The 17,091-nt window shown below is 35.2% G+C and overlaps 2 protein-coding genes across 6 annotated transcripts in view; both read right to left on the reverse strand.

Annotated features, from left to right (window-relative positions):
* Positions 1-271: 271 nt before the first annotated feature.
* Positions 272-2,911, reverse strand: LOC129258655 (slit homolog 3 protein-like). The gene is made up of 2 exons (XM_064098016.1): positions 2,199-2,911; positions 272-1,574 (listed from the first exon to the last, which is right to left on the reverse strand). Exons 1-2 carry the CDS (start codon positions 2,909-2,911, stop codon positions 272-274), a joined length of 2,016 nt encoding a protein of 671 aa, XP_063954086.1.
* A 9,470-nt stretch (positions 2,912-12,381) lies between these two features.
* Positions 12,382-17,091, reverse strand: part of LOC129258652 (transient receptor potential cation channel subfamily A member 1 homolog) — a 59,999-nt gene continuing 55,289 nt past the window's right edge. For all 5 annotated transcript variants that reach the window (XM_064098803.1, XM_064098802.1, XM_064098799.1 and 2 more), the window contains 2 exons: positions 15,570-15,758; positions 12,382-14,937 (listed from right to left, as the gene is read on the reverse strand). In XM_064098803.1, coding sequence (XP_063954873.1) covers positions 14,755-14,937; positions 15,570-15,758 — 372 coding nt within the window. In that variant the 3' untranslated portion in view covers positions 12,382-14,754. The remainder of the gene's footprint in view (positions 14,938-15,569; positions 15,759-17,091) is intronic.

Below are 17,091 nucleotides of genomic sequence, written 5' to 3' on the forward strand. Positions count from 1 at the left end.
GGGGCACACCATGGCGTATTTGTGAAAATAAAAAAAAGATGTCACGAGCGAGCGAAAATGTTTACCTTTTTATAATGAAAATCTAATTTTATGATAAATTTAGACATAGCAAGCCTATTAAAAAAATGATATGATATTTCACCCATGTTGTCCCCTTCATTTTCTTTTCCTTTCTCCTTCTTGTTTGCCCCCCCCCCCCTTGGTCTTAGGACTCTGAGGGAACCGCCCCCCCCCCAAGCCCAACCCATCTCCTCCCCATCATGCTGCACACCTATTCGACAGGTAGCCTATCATTGGTGCGAAGATTAATGGTAAGATGTTTGGTCAATTCTTCGAAGAAATACTCCTGTCCTCTCACATCCTCTGTCCAGTAAATATAAGGTCTGCCATCGCTGAGGAACAACCTCACCAAGAATGGCATCTCATCATCTGGGATGTCCTCACGGAAGACCACCACTACGAATTCTGTTCGGGTATCACTTACATGGTCCATAGCTGTACGGAATTTAAGTATAAACCACCGATCACGAACTGCAGCTCTGCTGAGGATAACGACAGTCTTGTAACTGTGGCTCACCACGTAGTCGACTGCGTCTAAGTAATACATTCCCAGCACGAGTTCATCATCGCCAAAGACATTCCTCTGAAACTGCGGAAGCCGTTCTGCGACAGCCGGTCGGAGATGTCCGCGGGTCCAGTCTTCGTCATCATCATAAAAGATGACATTCAGATCAAACTCATAGTCATTATGGTCCCGAGCATCTCGCATCTCCTTGTAGCCGATGGCTGCTAGTTTCACAAGAAACAATTTGTACCTTAACTGCCAACGGTTGTGATACATGAGTCCAATGATCAAAATTAGGCAGATGATTGCCAGGGAAGGAAGGCAGATGAGGACGATGTCGATGTTACAAAACTCTTTAGGATCAAATTCGATCAAGTGCTGGCCCTGTAGAGGCTCAAAAGAATCCGATGCGCAAATAGTTTTATTGGTATTTTGGAGGATAAGTGATCCACTTAGCCAGTCCATGAGCCAGCTTAGATCACAGTTACAATTTATCGGGTTAGTTGATATATCAATTGATAAAAGAGAAGTTTTTATCGGTTTAAAGGCACTTTGGTCGAGATGCCTTAATTTGTTATTTGAAAGAAGAAGTGTTTTTAGTCCTCGGTTGCTGGAAAATATCCCTCGATCAAGGTCCGTCAGAAGGTTATCACTGAGGTCAATGATTGTTATATTAAGTAATTGCTTGAAAAGAACAGCCGATAGCTTTTCTAGGTTGTTGTTTCTTAGTATAAGTACCTGAAGTGATTTCAATCCTGAGAAAGCTTCCGGATGAAGGTCTGACAGATCACAGTCTTCCAGAGAGAGGTTTTGTAAAACGGAGAGCTGTCGCAAAACTTCGGGCGGCAGATTATCACCACCATGCAAATTCGATAGGTGACTTTTGCTCAGATCCAAAGTTTTGAGGTTGAACATACCGTCGAAAAGAGATGTATTCATGCCTTGGTCCCAAAGGTCGTCATTAAAAAAATCCGCATTCATCATCTCTAAATGTTCCAGAAGATGTAGTCTTTTAAAGGGACGTGTAGGTCCCAAAGTAAATAACCATATGATATTATTGTTAAGGTAGAGGGATTTTAAGTTTGGGACTACTATGCTACGAAATTTTATTATTTTACATTCAGATAGATCAATGACTTCAATGGTCTTCAGATCAATGAAAGAATCCTCTTCTATGTAGGTGAGCAATTTGTTCGAGGACAAATTTAAATTCGTAAGGTTGTGTAACCATGTAAACATATCTCTATAAATAGTAGTCAATTGATTATTAGATAAACATAACTCAGACAATCCCAAACTCCATGGTATAAATTGGTTATCTATGCGTTTAAGCTGAGTATATTTCATTTCTAATACTCTTAGCATTAGCATGCCGAAGAAAAATTCGGGTTGGATAGTAATGATATCGTTGTAAGTAAGGATAAATTTCCTCACACTTGTCAGATTTGAAAAAATATAAGGATGTAGAGAGCGTATATTATTCTGAGAGAGGTCGAGTGTTTCTAGAGAACCATCTCGCAGTGGATCAAATAGACCTGGCGAAGAAAAGTTGATTTTGGTACCACGGGATATTTGTAAACTTTTTATTGACCATGTTGAAGAATTCGAGATTCCTAGGAATATGCTACTCAACGTTTGTGTAGTCATAACATCAGTTTGAAATCTTAAAGATTTCACATGAAGGGACGCAATAACTTTTGGATCCACTGATCTGATGGGGTTCCAAGATAGATTCAAAGTATCAGTGTTGCAGGAGAAATTGAAAGTATTTGATGTTAATCTTATTATCTTGTTATCTGTCAGATCGACGGTCTTTGCCCTTCCACACAAGCTCATGTTTATAAATGTAAGCAGATTAGACTCAAGATTCAAAGTATCAACAGATGGACTCCATGCCAACATATCATAGGGAATCGATCCCAAAAGTGAGTCGGACATATCGAAGTACGAAAGCTTCTTTGTGTATTTGAAGATACCTGTACCTTGAAGCAAAAGGTTAAGGTTCCCACAAAGGATCAGTCGCGTTAGATTATTCAGAGGATGGAAAGCTGCAGTTTCTATCACCCTAAGGTCGTTACTGGAAAGATCCAGTTTGGCAATGAGAGGATATCTTGTAAATGAAGAATTCAGTAGAGAAGAGATGTTGTTGTATTCCAATTGTAGAACCTCGATGCCATCTGGAAGATGTTGAGGAACAGAATTAAAACCCATTTTACCACACATAGCAGTCTTTTCTTTTAAGTCTTCATGGCATCTTCGCGGGCCCAGGTTTACCTGTGCTGCAAGACTTTGTGAACATTGGATCAAGATAATTGCTAAATGGAGAAGTAGCAAGTAGTGAGCCATGATAAAAGGTTCCAGTCTGAAACAAGAGATCCAACAAAGTCATAAACTCTCCATGAAATATGAGTTTTCTTTCTTTCTTTTTTCTTCTAAAAAGGACAAGTCCACCCCCAAAAAAAGTTGATTTGAATAAAAAGAGAAAAATCCAACAAGCATAACACTAAAAATTTCATCAAAATCGGATGTAAAATAGGAAAGTTATGACATTTTAAAGTTTCGCTTAATTTCACAAAACAGTTATATGCACATCCTGGTCGGTACGCAAACGAGGAGACTATGACGTCATCCACTCACTATTTCTTTTGTATTTCATTATAATATGAAATATTCTTATTTTCTCCTCATTGGCAAGTGATACAACGATTAATTCCTGCCTGAACATGTGTAATTAGCATTGTTTAATATTATATGGTTCAGTCAAGTTGGTCCTTATTGCCAAATCTATAAAAAATGAAATAATGTATAATTCAAACGATAAAAAAAAGAAATAGTGAGTGATGAACATCATCGACTGACTCACCTAGTTGTGCATAAAATCACTGTTTTGTGAAAAATAAGCGAAACTTTATAATGCCATAACTTTCTTATTTTACATCCCATTTTGATGAAATTTTCAGCAATGAATATGCTAGTTTGATTTTTCCCTATTTATTCAAGTCAGCATTTTCCTGGAGTGGACTTGACCTTTAATTATAAACGAATTATTGAAAAGTTTCTTTTTTGAATTGGTTTGCATGTATATGACTTTTAACCGATTACTGTTTTATTGTATGGTTGATAATGAGGGGAAAGCTGGTATTATACAAAACAACGTATGATATTAGATATGTAAGAGTTGGATGGAACAAAGGATTGAATGAAAGCTATTTCTATTCATACATGTATATACAACACCGCAATAGCATACTGATTAAAATGTTACATGTGAAAGAAATAAAAATCCTGAATCTGTAGATGTTTTGCATTAAGATTATTGTCATCATCATCATTATTACTTAGTATTTGGTTGGGACGAATTGTGAGGACTTTAATACAGAGATTAACAAATTATGGAAACAGATGTAAAGTCACAAAAAAGTCAGAAAATAAGAAAAGTAATCTTATATTTACCGTCGTTTTGTCTGAACCCACAGTTCTTTGCGTGATTGAAGTGAAATGAATTATTCGTACTGCTTTATTGAAATGGAATTGTCACAGATCGTCGACGGTCTCTCACTCTCAATAAGTACAGGATAATCAATGATATTTATCTTTGATACCAGACCCCAGTAAGAGAGGGAAGTAAATCATTAGAATGAAACCCGCACTGAAGATTGACTGTATTTGTTTTAAAAGAAAAAATCCCGGTATGTCTATAAGATGAAAACAAATATATTAATTTTAAATCGTTTCGGTATAATTAATTCCTTTACGGGTCGTTAGGCATTGAAAGCGCATGTGATAATTGCAGCACTTTATCACTGAAATGAAAGCGCAACTGTTTACAACACTATTATTTTATACGTGCTGAATCACGACAAATGATTATTGTCAATAGTCCTAACATTCACTCTCTGTTCACTTTCGATGATCACTCATCATTAGGATAAGGTAGTAAAAAAGAATGTGCAAGTTCCGAACAATGAGAGATAAGCCATACTTTCGCAAAAATAGAGTATTCCCTAAATTTACAATCACAGGTAATATGGGGTAATATGCACTTCTTTTGTTATAGTATACTATATAATAATGATCACTGATGATAATCACACGAAAGAACATAAAGAATACCGTTTTTTTCCTTGTTGATAATATATAGGTTGATATTGTGTCATTTATATAACCATTTATTCATTGAAAAGTTGCAGTGAAATTATCAGTCATATAATTTCAATAATTGCAATCTGCTATTGCAGACATTTTGCAAAATTTCATTGAACAGTGTATATAACACACACCTCAGAAATGGAATCGTAAATCATTTCATTTAGGAAATTAAATACATAGTTAAAAATATGTACATAAATGATTCTAATTACCTGGGGCCCTGGGCGATGTAGAAACGGAATCATTCAACAGTTTTTATGTTCATCTCTCATAATAAGCATCAACATTTGCATTATATTAGTTTGGCTAGAGATACTGCTGGAAGGAACACAGTACCCCCACAGTATGTCCACAATGTGAAACAGGATGTGAAATTTTCACACTGCTATAACATTTTCACTTCAGGTGAACACAACACTGTCGAGATGTGCAGTGTATTTCTATTCAATTTAAGAATGTGAATCTTATCGACTCAGAGTCGATCCACTGTATGAACTCACATTGACACACTGTAAACACTCTGTGCATTGAGCACACTATGAATACAACGTGAACACACTGAGAACACATTGTAGACACTGAGAACACACTTTGAACATACTGTGAACACACTGTGAACGCGCTATGAGCTCACTGTGAACCAAAGATCATGGGTTCGAGTCCACCCCGGGCGGATGACTGAAGCCAGTGCGTTGTGTGTAAACGTCTCTCCCTGTTTCATAGATCGATGCAGGCTAATATGTTACAGTGGAAAATACTCCGTCCCTCGGATAGGACGTTAAATGGAGGCCCCGTGTAGAGGAGAATCACCACCTTTGCACGTTAAGAACCCACTGCACTATTCGAATAAGAGTAGGGGAAACCCCGGTGTAGTGGTCCACCTGCATTCCCCAACCAGTTATCGGGAGGCGAGACCTGCGGGTCACAGTTCTGTGTGCGCGCCCTTCTTGGCAACCCAGTTTGGCTGGCTCCTCCAATGCGCCTTTGAATGTCTTTGACAGATATATGGCGCTATACAAATGCTGTGCATCATCATCATCAACAACTCACTGTGAACATGCAGTAAATAAAATAACACACTTAGAGCTCACTGTGAACACATTGTGAGCACACTGTGAACTAACAATTTGAATACAATGTGTTGTAATCATATAAATTATATGTATATATTGTGACTCATGTTCATTTGTTTCAATGAACCCCCCCCCCCCCCCAAACAAAAAAAAAAATCTCAGAAGTGACAAAAAGAACAAAATCATATATCTTTCTCAAGCAAAATTTCAATGTACAAATTCAGTAACTCGTGATTTAACGAAAATTCTTACATGAATACAAACATGATAATTGTAAGATCCCAAATAACATTCCGTAAGTGCATATTTGACTGATTGCAACCTCAAAGCATCACATCATGTGTCAGGGATGGTGGTGCTTAAATGGGTAAAGGCAATACAACCCCTATGAATTTAAGTAATGAAAATGGGTGAGGGAGAAAAAAGAAGGAAATAAGGAGGAAAACGAATGAAAAGAGGAAGAGGTAATAAAAGAGTCATGTAAGTTGTGAAACTTTAATTTTTAAAGTTTCATCGATGGGGAGATACATTATACATTATCTTGCCAAGGTGACTTATGAAAAGATATATATATATATATATACCCCTCACGTTCCCCCTTCTCTCTCCCCCCCCCTCCCCCTCTATCTCATTTTCCCTCATCCCCTCCCCTCTTTCTCTCCACCTACAAGTCAACACACTAATTACAATGTCTTTTCTCATTTATAGCCCTATTCTAACTGGGCTATTTAAAATATGGTTTTTATACGGGGTGTTCAGTATATCCCCCCCCCCTCAGATTTTGGTAGCTGATCGCCATGAAAATTTATACAAGCATAGGGCCAGATGTAAACCAATAGACTAGAAAATTTTCACAACAAAATAGATATATTTTGAGTAATTAATTAGGCAAATAATGATCATGTTTTTGCCTTCAGCACACTTTTAATAACTAGTAGAGTGCTATATTTTGTGAAAATATATATTTTGATATTTGTAACAAATATCTGAAAAAAATATGCCAAAACGCTTTATTTTGTATGTATTTTGTTACATGAATTTGCTTGGTTTTTATAAATACTTTTAATAATAAAAATATTTTTTTAATAAATTTGGAGGCGCCTCTTGCAATCGTAAACAGCACACAATAAATTCATTTAAACCAGCAAAAGTGAAATAACCATACATTTATCATTTATCACACACCGCTCTTTCAATTATCTGACAAACACAAAATGTTACGTAATTTTGGAATTGATAATACTCTTTCGAACATAATACTCACAAACACAGATATTAAAAACAAAGAATAATCACTGATTTCATTCAGATATTCATTTTAATGTTTTGTAAGAGATGTATAAGAGAAATGAGAAAATAAGTACATATACATAAGGACACATTGGTTGAGGAAATCAAGAAAGAGTTGGCCCAAAGTTGAAGAGTTCAAGTACAAATTACAGGGATGAACTCCCATAAATTCTAAGAAAATTCAAAATAAAAGATTTAGTTGACATATACAGTAAATTAGACCCCACTATTGTGTACTCATGTGAACCTGTAGTAATGTTACAACATAAATTGTAACTAAATCATGGGACCCCATTTCATAAAGTTACAAATGACAAACAATTTTAACTTTGCACATTCAACTATCATGGCAACAGGGCAGCCAATCACAATCAAGGGTTCCATGGTAGTTGTCATAATAACGTTAGCATAGTTGTAACTATTTTGAAACAGGCTCCTGTTCTTTGAAACTAGTTAAGGGTATTGCAATATCGTGATGATAGACCAAGGAATATACACATCTGTAATATTCTCTTTTAAAACTAGGGAAATCTAGGCTAATAATTTTGCTCCCTCCCTATGCTTATTACAGCACACTGAATCATCTATATTTCTGTTGTGATCACTGTTAATGAAGTCTTTTTTTTTTCAAAGTTACAATCAGTGGAGGAAACAACTGAAGTAATTTATTGAATATCATAAGATAAACGTTATAAAAGAGGACAAAATATACAATTATGTAATGATTAGTAAGTTGAATTTGATGTGTTTGAATCTAAATAGGCAGTAACACCACCATTAATGGTGTAGAATGAATTATTTGCACATAGATACACAGCATAGAAAGACTATCCATTCTTAAAATTCAATGAGAAGTAAAATAGGCATTACTAAGGAATATATTGAGCTCTCTAATAATGTACAGGTTAAAACAGAAATATGACATAAGTACACGTATAATACAAACTGTATACTTCTTTTGTTCTGGCATTGATAGTAAGTTCATCTACACAAAGAAAAGCTTTTTATTATGCCAAATATTATTTGAAGAAAAAAGTTTTATGACACAAGAAATAAAAAAAAAATCCCCTATGCCATTTTGTCTTGTTGGGTTTTTTTTAAGGGAAAAAATGATTATGAAGAGAATATCATTTCCTACTTGTTGGTCAATTTTCTGTGGCCCCCTCTCCATTATGAAATATTGGATCCCTCCCTACCTAGTAATCAGAATTCACCCTGTATCCAAATTTTAAATTATACATCAAACAGTTGCAAATAATCAAGTAGGTTTGGACCTTTTATTTCTACAATGGTATACTTTGATAGAAAGACAATAAATTTGTGACACACATTGTGACTTGCACTATAAACAATCTTTGTAACCTGGATTGCGCAATATTATGACACAGACTCCAGACCGATCAAATCTATAGAGTACCCAAGTGATGACGTCACAAATGGGTTTTTTCAGCATTTCAGCATTTTTTATACCATATTTTGATAGAGCATAATGAAAAACACTTACTACCAAAATTTGGTAGGAATCGGTCAAAGGGGGGTCTTAGGTATGACCTCATGAATACATAATTATCCCCACTGAAATGAAGTCAGTGTATAATTGGTCTGGTTCTAAATGTTAGGAACCAGGCCAATAATACATTGACTTCTATGGGGCTAATTATATATCCATGATGTCATATCTAAGGCCCCCATGGACCGATTCCCACCAAATTCGGGTTGTGGGGGTTTTTCATCATGCTCTACCAAAATATGGTATGAAAAACGCTGCAAAAAGTGAAAAATGATGACGTCACACTTCGGTACTCTATCATCGGTTGGTTTGGAGTCAGTTTCATTGGTGTGACGGTAGCATAGCATAGGCAGCTGAGGGGATATCCACACACACACATGCTTCTAATTTATTTCTACAAAGACCCGGGGGGCGTTTTATAATGCTGTTTGTGAGTTACGAGCGACTTTACGAACAACTGTTGATCCTTTCTTCAGGCAAATAATGCTCACCATATTTCATTGGTGTGGATTTAACTTCTAAGAAATATGCATCAGTTGTTTGTAAAGTCGCTCGTAACATACAAACAGCTTTATAAAACACCCATCTGATGCAATAACAACAAACATATACAAAGATATTTGCATCTAAACATTTCCTGGTAAAATATATCACCACTGTGAAACTATAATACAATACATCTGGTATTTACAATGAGTGAAACGGTTCAACTTTCGAAACATATTTATATTACAAGAAAATTTTGTTCAAATATCTGATAGCTGTCTACTATCTTCCCACATGATATGAAAGAAATATATTCCACTATAAAAGGAAATCATATATGCAATTAACTAATAAAGTGCTAGTAATTTTTACATAAGATATATATTTCAAATGTTCTACATGTATACGAAAAGTACATAATTCCAGACTAAAAAGTGTATAATCTAACACATTTATCACTCATGATATGTATTTACATTATAATGTATTATAGTGTACAGTAAACCTTAGAAGAAAAAAAGCTACAACAAACATACACAACAAACATGTTATATCATAAAATTTCACTTCATATTGAAAACCATATAAAATATCTTGCATCATTGTTGATGAGTAGAATACAAAGGCCCGTATTCTGAAGTCAGGTTTAATTTAAACTCGGGTTTAAGTGTGGATAGCCAATTGTTACATACATCACTAATGGTAGAGATATCATATTTCAGCTCATTTGGCTCTCAAATCATTTATAATTGTCTAGGAGGTATAAATAGATGATTGTCTTCACCATAGATGAATCCGAAAAGAGCACAGTAAACATTAAAAATAATTATACAACTTAATAAAAATGTTGACACTTGGCTTCCAATAATTTTAGCACAGAGTTAGACCATGACTTCAGAATACGGGCCAAATTCATCACATATAAATGTGAAAGATTAAATGCATCAAAACAATCATATACATCGTATATCCAAGACATGAATCTAAGTATAATTCTCATTAAGCTCTCAAAATAATTTGTTGACCTGAAAACTTGCCTGAGAAAATCAAGGATGACTTTGCTCTAAAAATAGTAGGGAGATGTTTCCAAAGGGCTACCAGTATGGGTGAGAAAACAACTGAGAAAAATAAAGAACAAAAGGGAACGCCTCTGGCAGTCTCGCCTGCATTACGCGATTTAATATAGCAGCAGTGCTAACTTTGAAAACTACTATAAAATAATCATTCACAAAAACACCATTCACATAATGACATAATACCACGTTCATTGACCATAAATGACATTTGAACGGTGACTTAAGACTTGTCAACTACACCCAAGTCCACTTTTCATTCACTCTATCCATAAACTTTCAAAGTTATGATGGCAATTCAACAATTACCCCATCATGGCCTAAGTTTATTGACCTTAACTGACCTTTGACCTTGGTTTTGTGACCTGAAACTCACAGGGGATGTTCAGTGATACTTGATTACTCTTATATCCTAAGTTTTATGAACTAGATCCATAAATTTTCAAAGTTATGATGGTAATTCAACAAATACCCCCAACTTGGCCAAAGTTCATTGACCCTAGATGACCTTTGACCTTGGTCATGTGACCTGAAACTCAGGCAGGTTGTTCTCTCATACTTGATTAACCTTAAGTCCAAGTTTCATGAACTAGATCCATAAATTTTCAAAGTTATGATAGTAATTCAACAAATACCCCCAACTTGACCAAAGTTCATTGACCCTAAATGACCTTTGACCTTGGTCACGTGACCTGAAACTAGAGCAGGATGTTCACTTATATTTGATTAACCTTATGCCTAAGTTTCTTGAACTAGGTCCATATACTTTCTAAGTTATGATGTCATTTCAAAAACTTAACCTTCGGTTAAGATTTTGAAAATAATTCTCCCAACATGGTCTAAGTTCATTGACCCTAACTGACCTTTGACCTTGGTCATGTGACCTGAAACTCAGGCAGGATGTTTAGTAATACTTGATTGACCTTATGTCCAAGTTTCATGAACTAGGTCCATATACTTTCTAAGTTATGTCATTTCAAAAACTTAACCTTCGGTTAAGATTTGATGTTGACGCCGCCGTCGCCGTCGGAAAAGCGGCGCCTATAGTCTCGCTCTGCTATGCAGGCGAGACAAAAACAAATAGAAATGAAAGCTCACAATGGTCAAAATTCATATTATTTGCTCAAACTTCACAATGATAGGGAGAATTACAAATAGAAATGCTAATTTTTTTACTTTTTCAAATAGATTTAGATAGGTACATGTAGATTAGAGGCAGTAAGGTAGCTAATAGAGATTTGAATTGTATATGAAAGAGATATTACTTTCTTTTCTTAGATTCAGATGTACAGTAGATAAAGGCAGAATAATAGGTGAAAAAGAATACAATGCAGATTTGTTTATGAAAGAGACAGTATCATAAATTCCGAGTTGAACAATGTGACAATTTCAAGAAAAAATGAGGTAAAGAGCAGGGAAAAAATCTTGCTACCAACTTTTTGGTCACAGGAAAAAAGTTCTCAAATAAGTTCTGTACAGTTTTAAGTCAACTACACAATTCTTTTTGTGTAACAGTTTTTTTTTTAATGTGGAGCAAATTCCTATGCGATACCTGAGGGGTTTCACAAGAGTGAAGTGTGACTCTAATAAAGGTCATGCCTAAATGCCGAAGCGCACATGATATGTAACATGCAATGTTGATGAGTAATAAGCAGGAGCACGTCCTCTCACCAATTTGACAAATTGATGCAGTGATGCATTTTGTAATGCACCAACTGGGAATATCTGATTCTAAAGTAACACTTAACTCTTTGTTTAAACAACCCCAAGGTGAATTATTCGCTGAAGAAGGGAATCAGCGGGAGCATTTCAGATAGTCGCTGATGTCACTGAAAACTGTTATAAGCTACTGAAATCCTCCCACCTGATTGGCCAAAAACAAGGTAGTTAAGAAATTAACTAACAAGATACTTCATGAAACACTTCACCATATAAATATTGATTGACAGACACCAAGGCAATGAGATGTCTAATTGAGAAATACATTAATGAGTTGATATTCATATAATATTCACTCAATGCATAGCTTTGTGAATACATGTGAAGGTTATAATTCGTTTCATATATGGACATTATTAATACTGTCATTAAGCAAGCATTATTGTGTTCTATTCACTAAACTTGAAATGGTATATTCATCATTCTAGAAACCACATAACTATAAAGTGCATATGATCACCAAAAATATAGAGATACTATATACATGTACTGTATAATACATTTAGTTTTCATAGAAAAATATATACTACATAACACATATACAATCTAAAAAACTTTACTTCATACTTTTTGAAAAAAAATGAACAAGAAAAAGTCGTTACAAAAATATCATTAGACATTTATGTTTTAAAATTGTTGTTCCATCTCTCAAATGACAACTGTGATAAGAGCCATGAGCGATGATCTGTGAATATATAAGCTACATTTGTACACACGTTTCATATAACAAACATGATAAACATAATAAATGATTAACATGATCCCAATGATATGTATAAAAAGATTTGTAAAACACACACTCGTTTTTTCATTATCAATCATTTAAATTTTGGGGGCACTCAGGATAAATTTACACTTTAACAATCACTTTCTATATTTACACTTTAACAATCACTTTCTATATATATTTGGATAAAATTTTGAAATGTTCTACATACTACACATACTACATACTACACACCCAGGTGAGGTAAATGGGTACCGGTAGGAAGTAATTCCTTAAAAAGCTGTGTGCGCTATGAACGCCTAGCTTAGCCGGGTAATATAGGAGCGCCTTGAGCACCTAACAAGGTGGATATGTGCGCAATATAAATACCCTATATTATTATTATTATTATTATACTTTGAATGGGAATGGGTAAAAGGAATCTTCATTGGAGGTACTATTTAAAAATGTTAATGCAAATGTGTCAATAAATTAATGCAAATCTATTTAATTACTTTGGAAAAGATAAAATGATATGGGTTTGGCAGGAATGACTAAAATAGTAGAAAGACAGATTGTTTTTATTCCAATCATTTGGATAAAATTTTGAAATGTTCTACATACTTTGAATGGGAATGGGTAAAAGGAATCTTCATTGGAGGTACTATTTAAAAATGTTAATGCAAATGTGTCAATAAATTAATGCAAATCTATTTAATTACTTTGGAAAAGATAAAATGATATGGGTTTGGCAGGAATGACTAAGATAGTATAAAGACAGATTGTTTTTATTCCAATCTCTCTTGCAAAATGTTGTTTGAACAATATACTATATCCCGGACGCACAGTTAGCACTGGGTTTTAAATGTTTCATTTGTACTACATGTATCAAGTTAAATATAAGTGGCAGGCTACCTGATAAAATCTATAAACACATCTTTTTGATAAAATTAAAAAAAGAACATTCCTGAGCAGATCATACTATTAAGTAACATTTGTGCCATTAAATATATGGGAAGGATTTTTAAAAAAATCAGTGCATTTGGCGAAAACAATACTTCCTGAGTAAACAATTAGCTTAACTTTTCACCTTTTTATATGATGTATTTGCTCTTTCGGTTTTTAACAAAAGAAAATCAAAGCAAAAAATCAAAAGAATCGTACTACAATGAAAGGAAAGGCAGCAGAATTTTTTTACTGAACTATGTATCACATCAACATGACCTATGATATAACTCATCATGCATGTCCTTGTCATAAAAATATGAAGAAAATATATCTTCCGTTGTTGAGGATTTATCTTACATTTCTCTATCCCCCAAATCTTCAAACTTGAGTTCTCCAATGTTGATTAAAAACCAGCCTCAATGAGCTTCTGATTGCTATTGCCAAAACTCCACTCACTGAAGACAGTTTTCTGTTCTACAATTTTTCCTTTAAACCTCCTCACAACAACCATGGACTAGACCGGCAATTCCCTTATCCTACAGTCACACTGATGAAACCTACTCCAGATCTGCCAAAACTTTTACATTATTTCCAAAGACATTCCATGGGCCGGTTGGTCATGGGTGACAGCGGAATTCTCTAATATTATCTACAGGGTACTGTATGTCTCACCTAGCATCATGCCACTGTCAACAATCATCAAAGACTACACCTGTCTGGTGATTCCAATGTTCTTGACAGAGTTGGTCACATTAAATCTAAAGATGGTCTCTGGTGTCTTTGTAGATCACCAAAGACTACATTATTGAATTTCTCCAAAGACACTCTCCACAAGCTGTTTCCAGAGTGAAATGTAACCAGAAGTTGTACCATTAACAGAATATCATCTGGAGTACAGGCCTTACTTTGCTGTTGCTGGTGTCACCCCCTGAAGTTTACAGGCTCCACTCATTGAAGATTTTTCACTGACCTTTCTCTCATCCAAAAAGTTCTTTTCAGAGACTGCCTCACAATCACCAACTAAGTAGATTTCAAAACAATTCTCTCTTTTGTCTCAAGGAGAACCAGGGGAGCGTTTTATAAAATAACTTTTATCCAACAAGTCCTGTTTCATCAAACATTTACCATAGTAGCTGTGCTTCTCGGCCAATCAAAATCAATCAAAGGGGAAGTTGTCAGATCTGACAGCTTGTCGCAAGAAAATCTTGATAAAACGCTCCCCTGATAAAGCTTCTCTATTCTCCGATGTTCTCTACTGAGTCTGCCTCACTGAGTGTCAGGTTGCTGTTGTCAAGGATCAGCTGCAGCATCCGCTCCATGCGATCGTTCTGTGACTTGACCTGCTTCATCCTGTACTTGAGGTTGGCCACAGTGTCAGAGATCACCTCCTGCTGTTGGCTGATCTCTGCTAGCTCACCCTATCATACAAAACAACAGTACAGAGAAGAGTTTATATTCACTTGGCCTACAAGCAGTTGGTCTACTTCCCAGACAGCCTAAACCCAGTCTACTATCAACTTGGTACTGCCTTTGATCTGCACTACACTTAGCCTAATGCATACTTCATCGACTCAATAAAGAATGCATCTATATAGTGCTTAATTCATGTACTAGCATATGTAAATTATTATTACTCTGATCATTGTATCCACCACTGTTCCACTTTTAAAATGTCCAGGGAAGACCTGGCCACGAACTTTTACTCACAAGTGCACATATGCCAATGCAATGACATTGATCTTCACATCCTAAAGCACCCCCATTAGACACAAGAGTGATAATTGTGGATAAATGCCTTGTCAAAGGACATTAGCATCAGATAGGATTTGATTCCTCAACAATTAGATTAACCATGAAAGGCCCCCCGTGAATATTAGGGTTAAGGTTGGGATGGGGATTTTCATTCAGGATAATGTGAGGATTTGGATCATGATAAGAGTTAGATATAATATTAAATGTGTGGATGATTCATTTCTGCTCAAGCAAATGCCACAGAATCAAATGAAGATATTGTAATAACAGCAAACATATTGACTAAGTGAATATCTACCTTCTCTGGGTTGAGAGCCGATTCAATGGCTTCGGTAAGAACAAAGTCATAATCTCCCCTGAATGAAGCATAGAGCTTGGTAAAGATATTGGAAGCAAAGCGATTGGGGTAGATCCTCTTTGTCTTGATGATGTATCGCCTCCAGATGAACGATGGTAGGGCCTCTTGTACGTCCATGGCCAGGTCCACCTACCCAGTGAGAATGGAAAGCAATGTGAATGTTACTGAAATTTGCATCTGAGTGACATAACCCCAAAGTCGTGATTAATCAAAAATTTGCAGTTGCATATTACATACTTTGTTCATCACACCACTTTAAAACCAATCAGAAGAACTATTTATTAGTTGTCACGTGTAACAGGACTAAATCTATTAGAAGCTGAAAAATCAAACAAGCGCAACACTAAAAATTTCATCAAAATCGGATGTAAAATAAGTTATGACATTTTCAAGTTTCGCTTTATAATTTCACAAAATAGTTATATGCACATCCTGGTAGGTATGCAAATGTGGGAACTGATGACACCACTCACTCACTACTTCTTTTGTATTTCATTTGTATATGAAATATACATGTCCTGTGAAAAAAAGTTCAATTTCTCCCTGAACATGTGGAATTATCATTGTTTAACATTTTATGGTTCAGTCAAGTTGGTCCTTATAGCCAAATCTGTATCAAACTAAAAAAAAAAAAAAAGAGAGATAGTGAGTGAGGGACATCATCGATTCTCTCATTTGCATGTGACTAAATTATGAATATAATTATTTTGTGAAAAATAAGCGAAACTTTAAAATGTCATAACTTTCTTATTTTACATCCGCTTTTGATGAAATGTTCAGCATTATGCTTGCCTGATTTTTCTCTATTGATTCAAATCAACATTTTTCTGAGGTGACCTTAACAACCACCTGTTAATAAAGACCTCATGTTTCCTTTGATTATAATCCCTATTGAAACATGTATTAAATAACCCTGTCCATAAAGACTGCTTTTCTTGTCTCCCTTTAAAGTTGCTCTTTACATACAGATTTCCCTTAATTACAAGAACCAAATTCAAACCAGCCCTTAAAATCTACTTATTCAAATTGTACCTTAACTCAACTAAACAAACTTTCCTTTATTTTCTCAAGCGCATAGAGACATATTTATTATGTGTTACTGTAAGTATCAAAATATAAACTGCACTCAAGAATTAACCGCATCCCCATTTTCAGATGAATCACACAAAAAAATGTCATTAAACAGAATAACTGCCACGGTAAGGTGAATAGCGCCAGCTTACGTTGACGTTGCGATAAACATGCAGGTCTTAATTGGCTGCACTGTGCTATCGATTGGCGTCTGTCTGAACTTTGCTGCTTTTAATCAATGACAACAAAGTCACACTATTCATAAAGTCAATTTCTGTTTCATGAAAGTATGTGCATTTGTTACCATAATCAAACAGACATATATTGATTATGATACCGGTAGTCATAGTCGCTTCCCATTTTTAACCCCTCTAAACGACATTGCCCCAAG

Source organism: Lytechinus pictus, chromosome 4 (assembly GCF_037042905.1).
Source record: "Lytechinus pictus isolate F3 Inbred chromosome 4, Lp3.0, whole genome shotgun sequence".
In the NCBI taxonomy this organism is placed as follows: domain Eukaryota; kingdom Metazoa; phylum Echinodermata; class Echinoidea; order Temnopleuroida; family Toxopneustidae; genus Lytechinus; species Lytechinus pictus.

Excerpts from the sequence above, each read along its gene's own strand:
- LOC129258655 (XM_064098016.1), bottom strand. The coding sequence starts at position 2,911 with ATGGCTCACTACTTGCTACTTCTCCATTTAGCAATTATCTTGATCCAA. Across the intron at positions 1,575-2,198 it reads GATGTTATGACTACACAAAC|ACTACATCTTCTGGAACATT; the intron begins GTTGAGTAGCAT and ends TCCCTTTAAAAG.